The sequence below is a fragment of the Rhamphochromis sp. 'chilingali' genome (assembly GCF_963969265.1).
Source record: "Rhamphochromis sp. 'chilingali' genome assembly, chromosome: 2".
Lineage (NCBI taxonomy): Eukaryota > Metazoa > Chordata > Actinopteri > Cichliformes > Cichlidae > Rhamphochromis > Rhamphochromis sp. 'chilingali'.
Window position 1 is genome coordinate 47,057,576 of NC_137930.1, and position 16,302 is coordinate 47,073,877.

General features: G+C 39.6%; 1 protein-coding gene across 3 annotated transcripts in view; it reads left to right on the forward strand.

Annotated features, from left to right (window-relative positions):
- Positions 1–16,302, forward strand: part of insc (INSC spindle orientation adaptor protein) — a 58,064-nt gene that overhangs the window by 28,768 nt on the left and 12,994 nt on the right. For all 3 annotated transcript variants that reach the window (XM_080875188.1, XM_080875187.1, XM_080875186.1), the window contains exons 3-7: positions 2,588–2,954; positions 3,197–3,249; positions 3,342–3,465; positions 4,693–4,806; positions 16,295–16,302. The exon at positions 16,295–16,302 is cut by the window's right edge and continues 118 nt beyond it. In XM_080875188.1, coding sequence (XP_080731314.1) covers positions 2,588–2,954; positions 3,197–3,249; positions 3,342–3,465; positions 4,693–4,806; positions 16,295–16,302 — 666 coding nt within the window. The remainder of the gene's footprint in view (positions 1–2,587; positions 2,955–3,196; positions 3,250–3,341; positions 3,466–4,692; positions 4,807–16,294) is intronic.

The following is a 16,302-nucleotide window of genomic DNA, read 5'->3' on the forward strand; positions in this document are numbered from 1 at the left end:
TAAACTAAAACTCATCTCATCTGATGATCACTCTGAAGCTTTTTACCCCACTTAGCAGAGTAAGCGGCATATTAATGCTTACTATTCTGTGCAGTTACTTATTCCAGTTTAAATTTATAGCTAATTACATCTCCATTCTCTTACAATGAATGAGATTTATCTCTGCTTCAGAGTTTCGAACCACTGAGCTGCCTCTCTCTACAGCCTGCACATTTTACATCTTTCGCCGCGATGCTCCCCATCCCCAGTTGGCAGATGACTCACTGAATGTATATTTATCAGAACATACATGCTTTGTCTTTCGTAGCCGACTCAAAATTTAAATGAATGTGATATAAATCTGCTGTTCCATTCCCTAGCACACATCTGCCCTCCAATCATGTTTAATATAAGATTAGCTATAATTAGATTTGTGGCTTGCTAAGGATTTATTCTTGTGTAACCCGCTATTGCTAAAATATAAAGGTCATTGCATAGCTCGAAGACATCACTTAATAATGATGGCTGCTGCTGTTCAATGACAAATCTTTGTTCTAAATGTAAACACAACAGTGCTTCATTCAGATGATGTCAGCCAATACTCAATACCAGTGCAATATCCCAACATGTGTCGCCAGTTGCCATTTCAAACTGCAGTCAAGTCAAGAGCCAAGAGGAAAATATTCATCTTCAGACCCTTTCCTCTGTGTTCCCTCAAAGCAAAGGTGGCTGTTGTAGCCATCGACCCATCCTCTTTCGGGGAGCTTTGCCTCGCGGGATGCTGGCCTCTGGATTGCCCCCTTAAGCCTCCCTTCATTAGGGTCATTGCTGGGAGAGATTGAAGTGGGGAGAGTGTTTGCTCAGTAAAGCTGCTTCTTAAAGCCATCACAATCCTGAGGGGAAACGAGGGATTAGACTAATGAGGACAGAAGATGGCTATCATCTGTGAATAACTGACCTTGACAACACATTATTGATTTGGGTATTTTAGAACTGAATACTGTAGTCTCCAGTGACTGATTATCATGATACTGGAGTTTACATGTATAACCTATATGGTATATGGATGGTTCCCAATTGATGTGTCGAGGCTCGCTGGTTCCTTAAGAAATTTTGTAATTTTGGGTTAGATTTTTCTTTTTAAACATACGTACGTACTTACATATGTAAGTTATTTGCTCTGTTGAAACCCATTTTAATATACTTAACATAATTTTGAGCATCATTATTTTTCATGTTTTTTTAAAATTTATTTCCAATTAATTCATTTCAATTCCGTTTTTTTGTTTTGTTTTGATATAGTGCCAAATCACAACAACAGTCGCCTAAAGGCGCTTTATATTGTAAGGTAGACCCTAATACATACAGAGAAAAACTCAACAATCACCCCCTATGAGCAAGGAATTCTTCAAAAGTTTTCAATCTGTCATGTTTCACAAAGAATGAAATACACACATGCAAGTACTACCAAAAACACAAAAGAAAAACTCTTTGCTGGAGGTCAGTTTTAGCTAACTAAAATTTAAGCTGTCACCTTATATCAGCTCACCTTATATTTATTGCAGCAAGATTTGCCAACAGGAGCAAGAACTCCAACCCATGTCCAGTGGTGGTGTACAGTTTGTGTTTGTTAGCTAGATCATTTTCTGACTCACAAGCCAGGTGCTCAATATTGAAGTGAGCAGGTTCCATCTTTGACTCAAACACTGTCCTCTTTTTTATCCAATAATGAGTAGCCTGCATCAGAGCAGATACACCGGCCATGATGGGATAAAGACAATTGATGTTTGTGTGAGGGATTAGCAGTGTTTGTTTTGGCATAAGAGATTAATGATATATCATGTACTTTTTCCAAAGAAAAAAGGAAAAAACAACAGGAAAATTATATAGAGATGACAAGGGTGGCACAGACAAGTAAGCTTCCTAACAACCAATTTGAATTTCCTTAATTTTCCACTGATTACCCATGTTATTTCTTGTGGAGGAGGCAAAGATGATCAGACTTTTTTCATGTAAATGTGCTTAAGCTACAGAATAGCAGGCAGGACAGTCAGCATTAATGATGTTCTCTCTAACATGACACTGCCCTCAGTACATAGTAACCAGTGCACATTCATTTCATGTATGTAGCAGTGTTTGTTTAGCAATATGTATTCGATATTCTAATTAATAATGAGAAACCAAAGAGCCAGTTGCTGTCGATTTAGTCTGAGCAAACAAGAAGGAGGGAAAGAAGTTTTCTTCGCATACCGCAATCAATAGATGGCAATAGAAAAATAGTCTGTGCCATCTTCCTTCATTTTGTTTGCAATGGACCAGATATACACAACAAGCTGAATAACGCTGTTGTATCACTAACAAAAATCAAAAAATTGGGACACCGTTGTCTTCAGGATTGCTGACTCACTTTTGGTCGAAGCTGGAGTTATAAATGAGAACATGCAGCATGTAAACATGGGGAAAACAGGGGATTCCTTGAAATTGTGTTAAATCTACATCCCTGCTCTTAGTTCTTTTGCCTCTGGTTTAAGAAAAAGTCCTGTTCACACTGAGACTTTTACATTAGATTACATTTTTTAATCTATTATTCTGTTTGTTTCACCCACAGTACCCGTGCGCAGTCTCTTCAGGTTGACTCGGTCCAGCGGTGGATGGAAGACCTCCGTCACATGACGGAAGTAGAGTGCATGTGTGTCCTCCAGGCCAAACCCATCGGGGTAGAGGAGGACTCTCAGCAGGGAGAGCTGATTGTGGGCTCTGGGGTTAGTGCAGGGGACCACGTGGCTAGAAACAACTTGCAGACGCTCCTTCGCCGAGCTTTGGTGGTCAGCACAGAGCTAGGAAAGATGTTTCAGCGGCTGGAGAAGGGACGCTGGCAGAGGGTCCACAGCACGGCTGTACGGGCAAACTGCCATGTTCGCTCACTGGTACATGAGTACAGTGCAGCTCGAAACACACCGCCGGAGATGCAGAAGGTGATGGTTGACTTTGAAAATTAGGTTTGCATACATAAAAATGTGCCCATTTTACAGTAATGAAAAAAACTGAACAATGTTTCTTTTTAACTGGAGCTGTTTGACATAAGCTGAGCTTACATTACTGAACATTATTTGCTCATCTGTTATCTACAAATACCTGCAGTTATACCCCACTGACAGGCCATTTATGTTTAGAACTGTGGAGGTCTGACCACTTAAATGTGCATGTTTTGTTGTAGTATGAGAAGTCTTTGCTGGAAAAGTGTATGGAGCTGACTAATATTACAGAGAGGTAAAATCTACAACGTTAATATGCAGTAATTTAAAAAACTCCCAAACAAATACTTTGTTTTTCTAAATCAAACATTTGATTTGCACCCACAGGTGCCTTCACACTGACGATGAATTCTTCCTGAAATCCATGAGGGAGGCCATCCATGAGATCCTTACAGATGTCAGTGACTCGTTCAGCAACATGATTGACATGGCTTTAGCCAATGAGATCCGGGTATGTAGTTTCTGTATTTGCGCATATTCCGTTGTGTGCTCTGCAGTGTCATGTGTTTATAATTTTGCTGATAGGTTGAGGTGTTGCTTTGCCTAATTTATAAGAGTGTTGTAATCAGTGGTGTAAATAATTCAACTCTGAAGTAAGAGCCAAACAATCTCAGGGTTGAATTTAGCAAAGTTTGTTGTTATGGAGTGATCAAAAGAAAGAAGAGAGTTTTGGCGATGGGGAAGACCAAGATTTCCACAAGGACCATACATAGTTTGTGACTTACAGTTAGCACGAGGAGCCTGATCACCACGGCTACTTTCAACAACAATCTGGAGAAGAATGTGAGCTTCAGCTGGTCCTTAAGTACTGGATGGAAATGAGTGAATCCTAAAAGGTGTGTTCGCTGAAGTGTGGAGTCCCACAGCAGAACCTGCCCATCTCCACCTAAGAGTAGGCTGAGAGGAAAAGAACCAAAGCAAAACAAAACCCTAAATAGCCTCCCGATTAATAGATCATCGTTACAGTGTCATGTAGATAAATAATTTTTGTATAACTAAAAGAATCAAAGAGAACTAACAGGCTCATTTCAGACAATTTAAAATATAAATGGAAAGAAATTGTAATTAAAGTACCTACACATACCTACCTACTGGTAAAATGCTTCCACCTGGTGGTGAAGGCTATCATTTAAATTTTGTGGCGGGTAATTGCAACAAGTGCCTTTAATCATGGTGTACAGTCCTGCAGATACTGCTGGCTACTCTTAGTTCTTTTTTTTTTCTAGACAGAGAGTTAGGGGCAACACGAAAAGTTGCCAGTAATATTATGTCAATCAACCAATCAGTCAATCCTATAAATGCAGTCTATTGTTCTCTGTCCCACTTTAAGCAACACTGACTGTGATGCCGTTAAAACAGATACTGTGTATAGTAATATTTTGGATCCAAGCACACACACACACATATATATGTATATATATAGTTACACTCCATGTTTGGGTCAGATAAGAAGGAGAGAAATTGTCCCTTGATTGTTGCACACTTATAGAAATAGACTTAGAAATGCCTGTCATGTTTGTGCTATCCAGTGGTTGTATCGAAATAAGATGACACAGCTGACACCATAACAGTATTAATGAGCCACTAGAAACAGATTTATGCATCATGTCGTTAAAAGTGATGATTTGAAATGTGTTGAGTTGTGAATAAAATGATAAAGATGTCAATTTCCTTGCAGGTTCTGATCAAGCAGATTGAATCATCGGACAGCCTTCATACCATTGGTAGTGCCATTAGCAACCTGCTGTCCCTAACCCAGGATGGACCTCAGCTCTGCAGCATCATTGCCAAGGTACTCGGGACATAAAAATAGACTCTATGCTATCCTTCTTACTACATTTAGAGAGCAACTGGGACCTTGCTTCATTTTATTCACTCCTGTGGAAAGTCCACCTATACCGATGTTTGTCATTCTAACCAGCAGACCTGGGATTGCCAGCTATCTTATTATACATGCCTCTATAAAGCTATTTCACTGTGAGATAAGAAACGACAGACTGGACAGCAAGTCTGTATTGGCCATTAGTTAGCTGACCGCTTTCAGGATGCTTTTGATAAGACACTTCCTGGCCCACTCATACACACACATACACGCTCTTTGCAGCCAAATTGTCAGATCAATACTGTCAGCTCTCATTAGTCGTAAGTATTGATTACACATTCAGGTTGCTCAGGTGTCTTTACCTTTTAATCCACTCTCGCTTTTTTAACCAAGCTCCAGGGCTAAGAAAGTAAAGCCATGTAAAAATGAGGCTGTTTCTGCAAAGCAAGTCAGTCCCCATGGATATCGTTGAGCTTTGCAGAAACAAATTAATGTTTACAGTGTGGTACTCTTAAAAGCTAACAAAGGCTTCATAGCAATCATACAAGGGTACATTTTCAACCATTTATATCTAGTTTAAAGATGAGGTCGCCTTAAGTGACAGGTTACAGGTCATCTTCACTTCACCTCCACATAAATTATCTGAATATGTGGTATACTGCTTAATTATACCAACAGCCTGTCAAGGAAGTCTTTGCTCCTGTTTCAGTGCTCCAGGACCCAGTATTATTTTTTCAGTATGTCATTTTTGCAGTATGGCACATATTTGATTGCATGTAGTCTATTTATGCAATTTGCTAATTAAGCTTTGTGATCATTAGATAATAACTTAGCACTCCACTCCCCTCCAAACACCAATCTCAAGGCTTCAAAACTGGGCTTTACAAACCAAAGGATAATGTCACAGTGCCTACATCCATCCTTAAAATACAGTCTATGTTCTTAACTTGGTGTGTAGCAGAGCTGGACGAACCATCTCAGAGGAATCCTGAAACCCACCATAGCAAATAATTTGCTTTCAGCTATATGTCTATTACACTTTCTCACACACCCCTTTGATGCATAACATCAGCTCATATTTGAACATTTTGCTCATTACAAATTTTCCACTGCTGCTGACTTCACTCGTGCACTGAAGAACAGCAATTAGCCATTTAAATGTCTGGGTGGGGACCTGACATTTCCACCCTCTCCATCTCTATGCCAGTGTCTTTGTTGATGGGCTGATTTTAGTGTTAGATAAAAAGATAAAAAGGTTAAAAAATCAGATGGGTGGACTCCCATGATGTTAAAAATCATTGTAGCTATCATACAGCTTGAGCCAGTGAGGTACCTTAAAAGAGGAAATAGTGTGATAATGATAACTTGTAATTTGCATGACAACAGGAGTAAAGATTTGCTGCTTTTGCTTAGTTATTGGTTGTTGATGGTTGTTGTTGTTATGTCAAGTGTCGTACTCTAAGATTTGTCGTGGAATCATCACATCACACATAATATAAAGTAAATAATCGGTTTGTAAAATCTGATGTAATCCATGTGGTGCAGGGGTGGAGTCTAGCCTTTAATGCAGGTCCTGTGACCCAACCCATGATTACACAAATGACTTGACTACACAGTGGGAGCAGTTGTGGCTCAGGACTTAGAGCAGGCCATCTAATAATCAGAAGGTTGGTGGATCCAGTCTGCATGTTGAAGTATCCTTGGGCAAGACAATGAACCCGAGTTGCCTCTGATGTGTCCATCGGAGCGTGAGTGTGTGTGCAAATATTAGACAAAGCACTTAGGTACAGAAAAAGCGCCTGCATGAACGTGTGACTGGGCGAATGTCATTTGTAGTCAAAAGTGCTTTGAGTGCAGTTACAGTAAAAAAAAAACCACTTTATAAGTACCAGTAGGTAAAGTGCTGAACCTACAGGGTCAGCACAGCCAACCAGTAAATCACTGTGGGTTTTTCACTATGAGTTACTCCTTTGACACACAGAAAGTCATTTGATCAATTGTAATATTTTAAGTTGATTATAGAAGCTGTAAATAAAATGTACAGTGTTCAGTACAGTAAGTAAATCACATGTATTAAAACTGTGCGTTTCCTCAACTTGCAGATATTTTATTGAACCTACACCTGAGGAGGATTTTTTAAAAAGCGCTGCACAAATGATTTAAATTGAAAATATTAAAAAATATGTGTCAACAAATTATTGTCAAGTCTATCAACTCTCATGCCCTGATTTTAATAAGCCATTATTTCAAAACATATTAAGTATTTTTTTTCTCTCTTGTGATTTCAAACCCTTGTAGGTGATGTTTTTCCAAAGCACTTCTCAGTAATTGACAGCTTATCAGACCCTGAGTATTTACGCCATCAAGGCTGATTTGGGACGGTTGACTGCACACATCTGTCATACCAAACAGATCAGAACAAATCATACAAATTATCGCTGAACACTATTCATGCCTGCCTTTAGCTCATGACCCACTCAAAATGACAAAACAAACAAAATAAATGCCCACCATATTCATCTAAAAGCATTATTTATTCTTTAATCCATCAAACATCAAATTCAAACTATTTTATTTTCTTTGGTGTTTTAGAGATGAACCATAATTATACATACCTACCTTTTTATAGTCATTTACATTTTTTATATTTATATTTTCTGCATGTCTTAGGAATAAAACACATCAACCAATACAGTAACAAAATTCAGCAGCCAGGCAGAAAGAGCAGTTGTCACGGATTTAGCAGTGTCTGCAAAGCTGGATTCAAGAAGTGTTTAAAGTTAACGTTTTTAGAGCATTTAAAGCACCATCTTGTGCCAGTATAGAACGTGACATCACTAGGTTGTTTGGTTGGTTTGCCACTGGTCTTTAAGTGATGACATATGAACCCTGCTTCCAGGTCCAAACTACTCTGCGTTTAATAAGGTTCTTGTGTTTTTAACACGTTTTAATGCTTTGTATCTTGTTCTATTTAATCTGAACAAGCCCCTAAAAAAGGCAGTGATAATTGTTGGCCTCGCTCGGTTTTTATTACCACTATTCATTTTAAAGCTCAGTTTTTAAAACCTTCTGATGTAACTACAGGGAGTGCAGAATTATTAGGCAAGTTGTATTTTTGAGGAATAATTTTATTATTGAACAACAACCATGTTCTCAATGAACCCAAAAAACTCATTAATATCAAAGCTGAATGTTTTTGGAAGTAGTTTTTAGTTTGTTTTTAGTTTTAGCTATTTTAGGGGGATATCTGTGTGTGCAGGTGACTATTACTGTGCATAATTATTAGGCAACTTAACAAAAAACAAATATATACCCATTTCAATTATTTATTTTTACCAGTGACACCAGTATAACATCTCCACATTCACAAATATACATTTCTGACATTCAAAAATAAAACAAAAACAAATCAGCGACCAATATAGCCACCTTTCTTTGCAAGGACACTCAAAAGCCTGCCATCCATGGATTCTGTCAGTGTTTTGATCTGTTCACCATCAACATTGCGTGCAGCAGCAACCACAGCCTCCCAGACACTGTTCAGAGAGGTGTACTGTTTTCCCTCCTTGTAAATCTCACATTTGACGATGGACCACAGGTTCTCAATGGGGTTCAGATCAGGTGAACGAGGTGGCCATGTCATTAGTTTTTCTTCTTTTATACCCTTTCTTGCCAGCCACGCTGTGGAGTACTTGGACGCGTGTGATGGAGCATTGTCCTGCATGAAAATCATGTTTTTCTTGAAGGATGCAGACTTCTTCCTGTACCACTGCTTGAAGAAGGTGTCTTCCAGAAACTGGCAGTAGGACTGGGAGTTGAGCGTGACTCCATCCTCAACCCGAAAAGGCCCCACAAGCTCATCTTTGATGATACCAGCCCAAACCACTACTCCACCTCCACCTTGCTGGCGTCTGAGTCGTACTGGAGCTCTCTGCCCTTTACCAATCCAGCCACGGGCCCATCCATCTGGCCCATCAAGACTCACTCTCATTTCATCAGTCCATAAAACCTTAGAAAAACCAGTCTTGAGATATTTCTTGGCCCAGTCTTGACGTTTCAGCTTGTGTGTCTTGTTCAGTGGCGGTCGTCTTTCAGCCTTTCTTACCTTGGCCATGTCTCTGAGTATTGCACACCTTGTGCTTTTGGGCACTCCAGTGATGTTGCAGCTCTGAAATATGGCCAAACTGGTGGCAAGTGGCATCTTGGCAGCTGCACGCTTGACTTTTCTCAGTTCATGGGCAGTTATTTTGCGCCTTGGTTTTTCCACACGCTTCTTGCGACCCTGTTGACTATTTTGAATGAAACTCTTGATTGTTCAATGATCACGCTTCAGAAGCTTTGCAATTTTGAGACTGCTGCATCCCTCTGCAAGATATCTCACTATTTTTGACTTTTCTGAGCCTGTCAAGTCCTTCTTTTGACCCATTTTGCCAAAGGAAAGGAAGTTGCCTAATAATTATGCACACCTGATATAGGGTGTTGATGTCATTAGACCACACCCCTTCTCATTACAGAGATGCACATCACCTAATATGCTTAATTGGTAGTAGGCTTTCGATACAGCTTGGAGTAAGACAACATGCATGAAGAGGATGATGTGGACAAAATACTCATTTGCCTAATAATTCTGCACTCCCTGTACAGCCCAGCCCATGCAGCAGTATATTAATGACTAACCTTATATTGTGGATAGATTATCTCAGTTGTTCTCCTAACTTGGTCCGTTTACACCATCCTGCCATGCAATGATATTAACTTTTATTGAGTGGAAAAAGTTAGCATTCATCCTCCAGCTTCAATGTGTTTACGTTATGCTAACATAGCTGTCTTGCTAGCCATCACATAGCACATCATTATATACCAGCTAGTCCAACTTCAGTAACCCTACAAACGTCACTGCTGTTTAGTTTTCTGTCTTCATTTATGTTGGAAGTGATAGCAGAGCTGTACGTTTTAATTTTTTCAGAAATCTCTCAGTCAGAACATGGTATATCATGCTTAGGTGGAAACTAGTGAGCTAACTTCCTGCTAACTTCTAACTCTGTTAAATTTAATAAATTCTGTTTTCATGGATCACAATTGTCAATTGTCATTTTATTAAAGATGAAAAAATTGAATCAGTTTGTAACTCTCAGTGATGCCGCAGTATTTGTTTGACTTTGGGACCCGAAGCAGAGTTGGACCCTGAAACGGCTAATGACGTCAGACTTAAAGACCGGATGGACTCACATTAGTTTATGTTAGCTAACTGATAGGACCGATAACTCAGTGGAAAACAAGGCAATTAAAACTGAAAAGAAGCCTAAAGAGGTCAGTTTTGTACTGCTTGTGGCTACAACAATGGCTTTTATGTTAAAAAAAAAAGACGAGGATATACCGTCCACTTTTACTTTCCGTCTTTAAAGCAACACGTTTTTCATTCTTTACTAGCTGCACTCAAACTGGAAAATCCCCCTGTTTGCTGTAATGTTTGGGTTTCTAGAGCACTTTACAAATGAGGACTGTATGGAGGAGAACCTGTTTGAGTCAGGTGCGCTGTATTAGACTCCATGGTGTAAGGCAAGGCAAGGCAAGTTTATTTGTATAGCACAATTCAACAACAAGGTGATTCAAAGTGCTTTACAGAGACATTAGAAACAAGAACAAATAAAAAGCATGATTTAAAATTGAATAAAACAAGCAAATAAACTAACTAATTAACAAACAAACAAACAAACAACAGTATATAAAATCAAAACAGATAAAATCAGAACAGTAGATAAAATCAGTAGTTAAATGTAAGTTTTGAAATTTAAGCTTAAAGTGTGGATTTGGTGCTTTATTCAAATGCAGCTGAGAACAGGTGAGTCTTCAACCTGGATTTAAATAAACTGAGTGTTTCAGCTGATCTGAGGCTTTCTGGGAGTTTGTTCCAGATATAAGGAGCATAAAAGCTGAATGCAGCTTCTCCGTGTCTGGTTCTGACTCTGGGAACTGATAAAAGACCGGATCCAGATGACCTGAGGGATCTGGATGGTTCATACTGGGTCAGGAGGTCATTGATGTATTTTGGTCCTAAACCATTCAGAGCTTTATAGGCCAGCATCAGAACTTTAAAGTCTATCCTCTGACGGACAGGCAGCCAGTGTAAGGACCTCAGAGCTGGACTGATGTGGTCCACTTTTTTGGTCTTAGTGAGGACTCGAGCAGCAGAGTTCTGAATGAGCTGTAGTTGTCTGACTGATTTTTTAGGTAGACCTGTAAAGATGCTGTTACAGTAATCAAGCCTACTAAAGATGAATGCATGGACTAGTTTTTCCAGGTCCTGTTGAGACATCAGATCTTTTATCCTTGATATATTCTTGAGGTGATAGTAAGCTGACTTTGTTATTGTCTTAATGTGTTTTTCTAAGTTTAGGTCTGCATCCATCCCTACACCCAAATTTCTCGCCTGGTTTGTGGTTTTTAGATGTATAGATTGAAGTTCTCTGGTGACCTGTAATCGTTTTTCTTTGGCGCCAAAGACTATTACCTCAGTTTTGTTTTTGTTTAGCTGGAGAAAATTGTGGCACAACCAGTCATTAATTTCCTCAATGCATTTACCAAGAGCCTGTACAGGGCCTCGGTCTCCTGGTGACATTGTGATATATATTTGTGTGTCATCTGCATAGCTGTGATAGTTTATTTTGTTGTTGTTTATAATCTGTGCCAGTGGGAGCATGTAGATGTTAAACAGAAGGGGTCCCAAGATGGAACCTTGGGGAACTCCACATGTGATACTTGTCTGCTCAGATGTGAAGTTACCTATTGATACAAAGTATTTCCTGTTTTCTACGTATGTTTTGAACCAGTTTAGTACAGTTCCTGAAAGACCTGTCCAGTTCTCCAGTCGTTTGAGTAATATGTTGTGGTCAACTGTATCAAATGCTGCACTGAGATCCAGTAAAACTAGGACTGACATTTTTCCACTGTCTGTATTCAGACATATGTCATTAAACACTTTGGTCAGAGCAGTTTCAGTGCTGTGGTTCTGTCTAAAACCTGACTGGAAGGCATCGTAGCAATTATTCTGTTTTAAGAAGTAACTGAGCTGTTGAGAAACTGCTTTTTCAATGATCTTACTTAAAAACGGGAGATTTGAGATCGGCCTGTAGTTGTTCATTTGTGTCTTGTCAAGATTGTCCTTTTTCAGTATAGGTTTGATTACAGCAGTTTTTAGTGATTCTGGAAACACACCTGATAATAAAGAAAAGTTGACGATCTGTAACAGGTCTGACTCTAAAGTCTTTGAGACCTTTTTGAAAAAACTTGTTGGCAGGACATCTAAACAGCAGGAGGAGGAGTTCAGTTGACCTAAGATGTCCTCCAGGTCTTTGCTGTTAATAGGTTGAAACTGTTTCATGGTGTTTAAACAGTTTTTTGGTGGACACAGTACATATCCTGGATCTGCTGTTGATGTACCAATTGCTTGTCTAATTTTTTGGATTTTTTCAGTGAAGAATTTGGCAAAGTCATTGCAGGCCATGGTCGAATGAAGTTCAGCTGCCACTGACACAGGAGGGTTTGTTAGCCTGTCAACTGTAGAAAATAAGACCCGAGCATTATGGCTGTTTTTAGTGATGATGTCAGAGAAGTAGGACCTCCTTGCATTCCTCAGTTGTAAATTATAATTGTGAAGTTTCTCTTTATAAATGTCATAATGAACCTGGAGGTTTGTAAGTTAGCCATTATAAATGTGGTGTTTCATGTCAGCTTTAATACTGAGCCATGTGCCACACCATAAATCAAATAGCAGCTGGAACGCTGGAGAGTGACTGTGTCATGATGTGCACGCGAATTTGCATCCTCAGTGTTTGCCTACTGTCATGATAGATCTCAATCTAAATTTGTCCATGTTGGCAGACTTGTCATATGTGTGTCCTTGCTCTGATAGCTGTAAACTGCAAGGCGTGTAGAGCATGAAATGGCAATAACTCAGGCCTGGTGAGAGCCAGTGTGTCATCAAAGCTCTGTGGGTAGAAAGGGGGCTTAGAAATACTGTAAATCCCATGAAGCTCTCTAATTTGACGTCCCTTTTAGGATCAGATGAAAGATACCTGCCAGTCTCCCTTCATTTTCATCTTTCTCATCCCTTAAAGCACAAAGTCTTTCTTTCTTTCTTTCTTTCTTTCTTTCTTTCTTTCTTTCTTTCTTTCTTTCTTTCTTTCTTTCTTTCTTCTTCTTCTTTTCTTTCTTTTTTTACAAACCCTGCTGAAAACTGCCTGTAGTTGCATGTTTGGTGTTTACAAGCGAAACAAGCCCAGAGAGCACGACTCAGGAAGTTATAAGATGGAAACAGATTATACACCGTGTAGGGTTATACATGCAAACACGCAGATAAAGAAGCATTTTCCAGTGAGTAGTCAAGTTTCACTTGATGTTATTGCAACAAGAACCAAAATGCGTGAGTGTGAGAACAAATGTGTTCTGTGGGCTTAATTTAAGAGATGGGGATGAAGTCAGTGGAAGCAACAAGTGCAAGTTGTTTGTCAGAGAAAAGAAACAAGCCAACAAGTCTAATAATCTGTAAAAGAAAAGTCTGTGGGGATGAAATAATAGAAAGGTGCTTCCACCAGAGAGTGACGATTGTCTGAACAAATCTCTGTAGTCTGTTCCTCTGAGCCATTTCTATTTATTTACTTTTTTTTTTTTTTTTTTTACAGTATATTAAGAAAGATCACAGAAGATCTATGAATCTTCATCCAGTTATGGTACTTTGCTTGAAACAAGACTAAGGCCTACAGTTTTGTGTCTTTTTGTTAGTAGGTGCTAGTATTAAAAAACTGAAGCAATATAGTTTTCAGTTTTATTAAACCTGCTGCCAACAATACACATATTACATTCAGTTAATTTAAGGTAGATTATATTTTGGGAAGATTATGCAGGATGGTGGCAGCACGGTGGCAAGGTGGTTAGCACTGTTGCCGCACAGCAAGAAGGTCCTGAGTTCAATTCCACCATCCTTTCTGTGTGGAGTTTGCATCTTCTCCCCGTGTTTGCGTGGGTTCTCTCCGGGTACTCCAGCTTCCTCCCACCGTCCAAAGACATGCAGCTTGTGGGGATAGGTTAATTGGATAATCCAAATTGCCACTAGGTATGAATGTGCAAGTGAATGTGAGTGCGAATGGTTGTCTGTCCCTGTGTGTTAGCCCTGCGACAGACTGGCGACCTGTCCAGGGTGTACCCCGCCTCTCGCCCCATGAGAGCTGGGATAGGCTCCGGTGCCCCCCGCAACCCTGAAAAGGATAAGCGGAAGCGAATGGATGGATGCAGGAGATACAGTTTAAATGTATCTGAAGCTTAAACAAACGGTGCATTTATAACAGCTGATCTTGGTGTCAGCCAATGGCACACATCCTATGGGAAAATGTCATAAAGGGCACGATATCGATTTAGTTTAACTACAGTTGCTACTGTCTCTGTAAGTCGTTTTGCAACCCACCTGCACCCCAGCTCCTCCTTTCCAAGCTGCATCTGACTTCAACTGAGTTCAGTTTTATTAATATAGCAGCAAATCCAACACACAACAGTCACCTCAAGGTGCTTTATATTGTACATGATAATGTGTAAAAAACCCTTAATACTTAATAAAATGTATTTCTGATGCTGGCTGTGGCACTGCGAGTCTTGATATTGCTCTTCCATCCTAAGGCTTTGTGTGCAAATAGAAATGCAGGAAGTTCCTGGACCATACTGCCAAATATAAATGACTGCAGATTAAATCATATTTTTTGACTGCAATGGCCTTGAGTGAAATATGTGTATAAATACAAAATGTCACTGAAGACATAATTCGGTTGGTTAAATACTTCTGGACACTAAATATTTTAAAAAATAATAATAAAGCTAGCTTTAAATAATTTAAACCAAAGAACTAATGCTCGGTGCCACAGACTCGTTTTGAACATCAACTTTAAGTGAGATTTGCATCAGAGTGAAGTAACAGGATCAACAGGCTCTCCAGCGCCACCCAGGCATTTGGAATCAGCATGTAAGCCTCTCAGTGTTTTAGAGGGTTTACTGAAAACTGTCCATCAGTGTTGGTAGTTCTTCCAGGTATGGTGGTCCGATACAGCGTAGGCAGCAAGCGGGGAAGTAGCGGTCAGGCTGGAGGGCAGGATGATTAACCACTCCAAGCCCTGGCAGCATGGCCTTAGCAGCATATGAGACATGCCAGCCCAGTATAATTGCCTTATTAGGATAATGGTGGTAGTTACAGGCTTCATCTTCCTCCAGGTAATTCTAGCTATCTGCACAGTGAATAGAATTCAATACCTGCAAGTGTTTTTTGTCAAAGGGGTGCTTTAAAGTGGACATGCAGCCAATACAGGAGGATCTGTTTTTGTTTGTTTACACCAAGCATACGCAACAGAAAATGCACAGTTATTATGGCTAGCAAATCATCTTTTTTCCCCCTTCTCAGTGTTTTCTATTCATGAAATATATATATTTTGGCTGTTTTAACCTGACATGATAGATTGTGTGAGCTATTTGATAGGTTCTGTGGTTGGCAGGCTCACTGAATGAAGCTGGCCAAGTCTATCGGTCATTCCGGGTCTCTTGGACTCTTTAAAACCAGTATGCTGCTATTGGCTTAAATGTGTAGGGATAGTTGGCTCTCATAACACAGTCTAGCAAGAAGTAATTTGATCCATTGTTTTGCACAGTAATGTGCGCTTCAAGGCAAGAGCTGACAATGATGCATCCTGAATAATTTGGCGTTGAGCAATCTAATGTCAGGCCTGTGAAAGTTGCAAGTTGGACTCTGAATGTTTTACCAATTTTTGTCCCACATTCACTAATGCTTTGAAAAATAGTAAAGTGTCCCACTGACAAATTTAGAAACTCAGGATAGACTTTAAGCAAAAAAAGGACTGTTGCCTCACGGCAAGAAGGTCCTTGTTTTGAATCAACTGAATTAGGATTGTCTTGTTGAAATATAAAGTTTATACCAGCCGTCATGTGAACAGCTTCTGCATTTACACTTAGCAGAAATAAACCAAGTGATAATGATTAAGCCCTGTGTCAGACTGCCAACCTGTCCATGGTCTACCCTGCCTTTCGCCCTGAGACAGCTGGGATAGGCTTCAGCCCCCCCAAGCGGAAGAGAATGGATGGATGGATGATAATGATTAATAATCATAATGATCATCCAGTCTCACATGAGTCTAGATAAACAGTTTTTATTGTTTATATATTCTTGTTTTGCAACTTTCACAAAGCATTTGTGAAACATTGGTTTCGTAAATGTATTACATTTTTAAAGTTCTTTTTTACAATGACTTAGTAGCTTTAGCTTGTTCCCCTGATCAAGACTCACCGAACAGATGATGCTATTGTGGGACCTGAATGTGGCACTGAATAACATGAGTGCACATACAAGCGTGCACTTTTCTCCTTAGACTTAAATATTAAAATAACACGTTTTCTTTTCCTACAGGAAGGAGC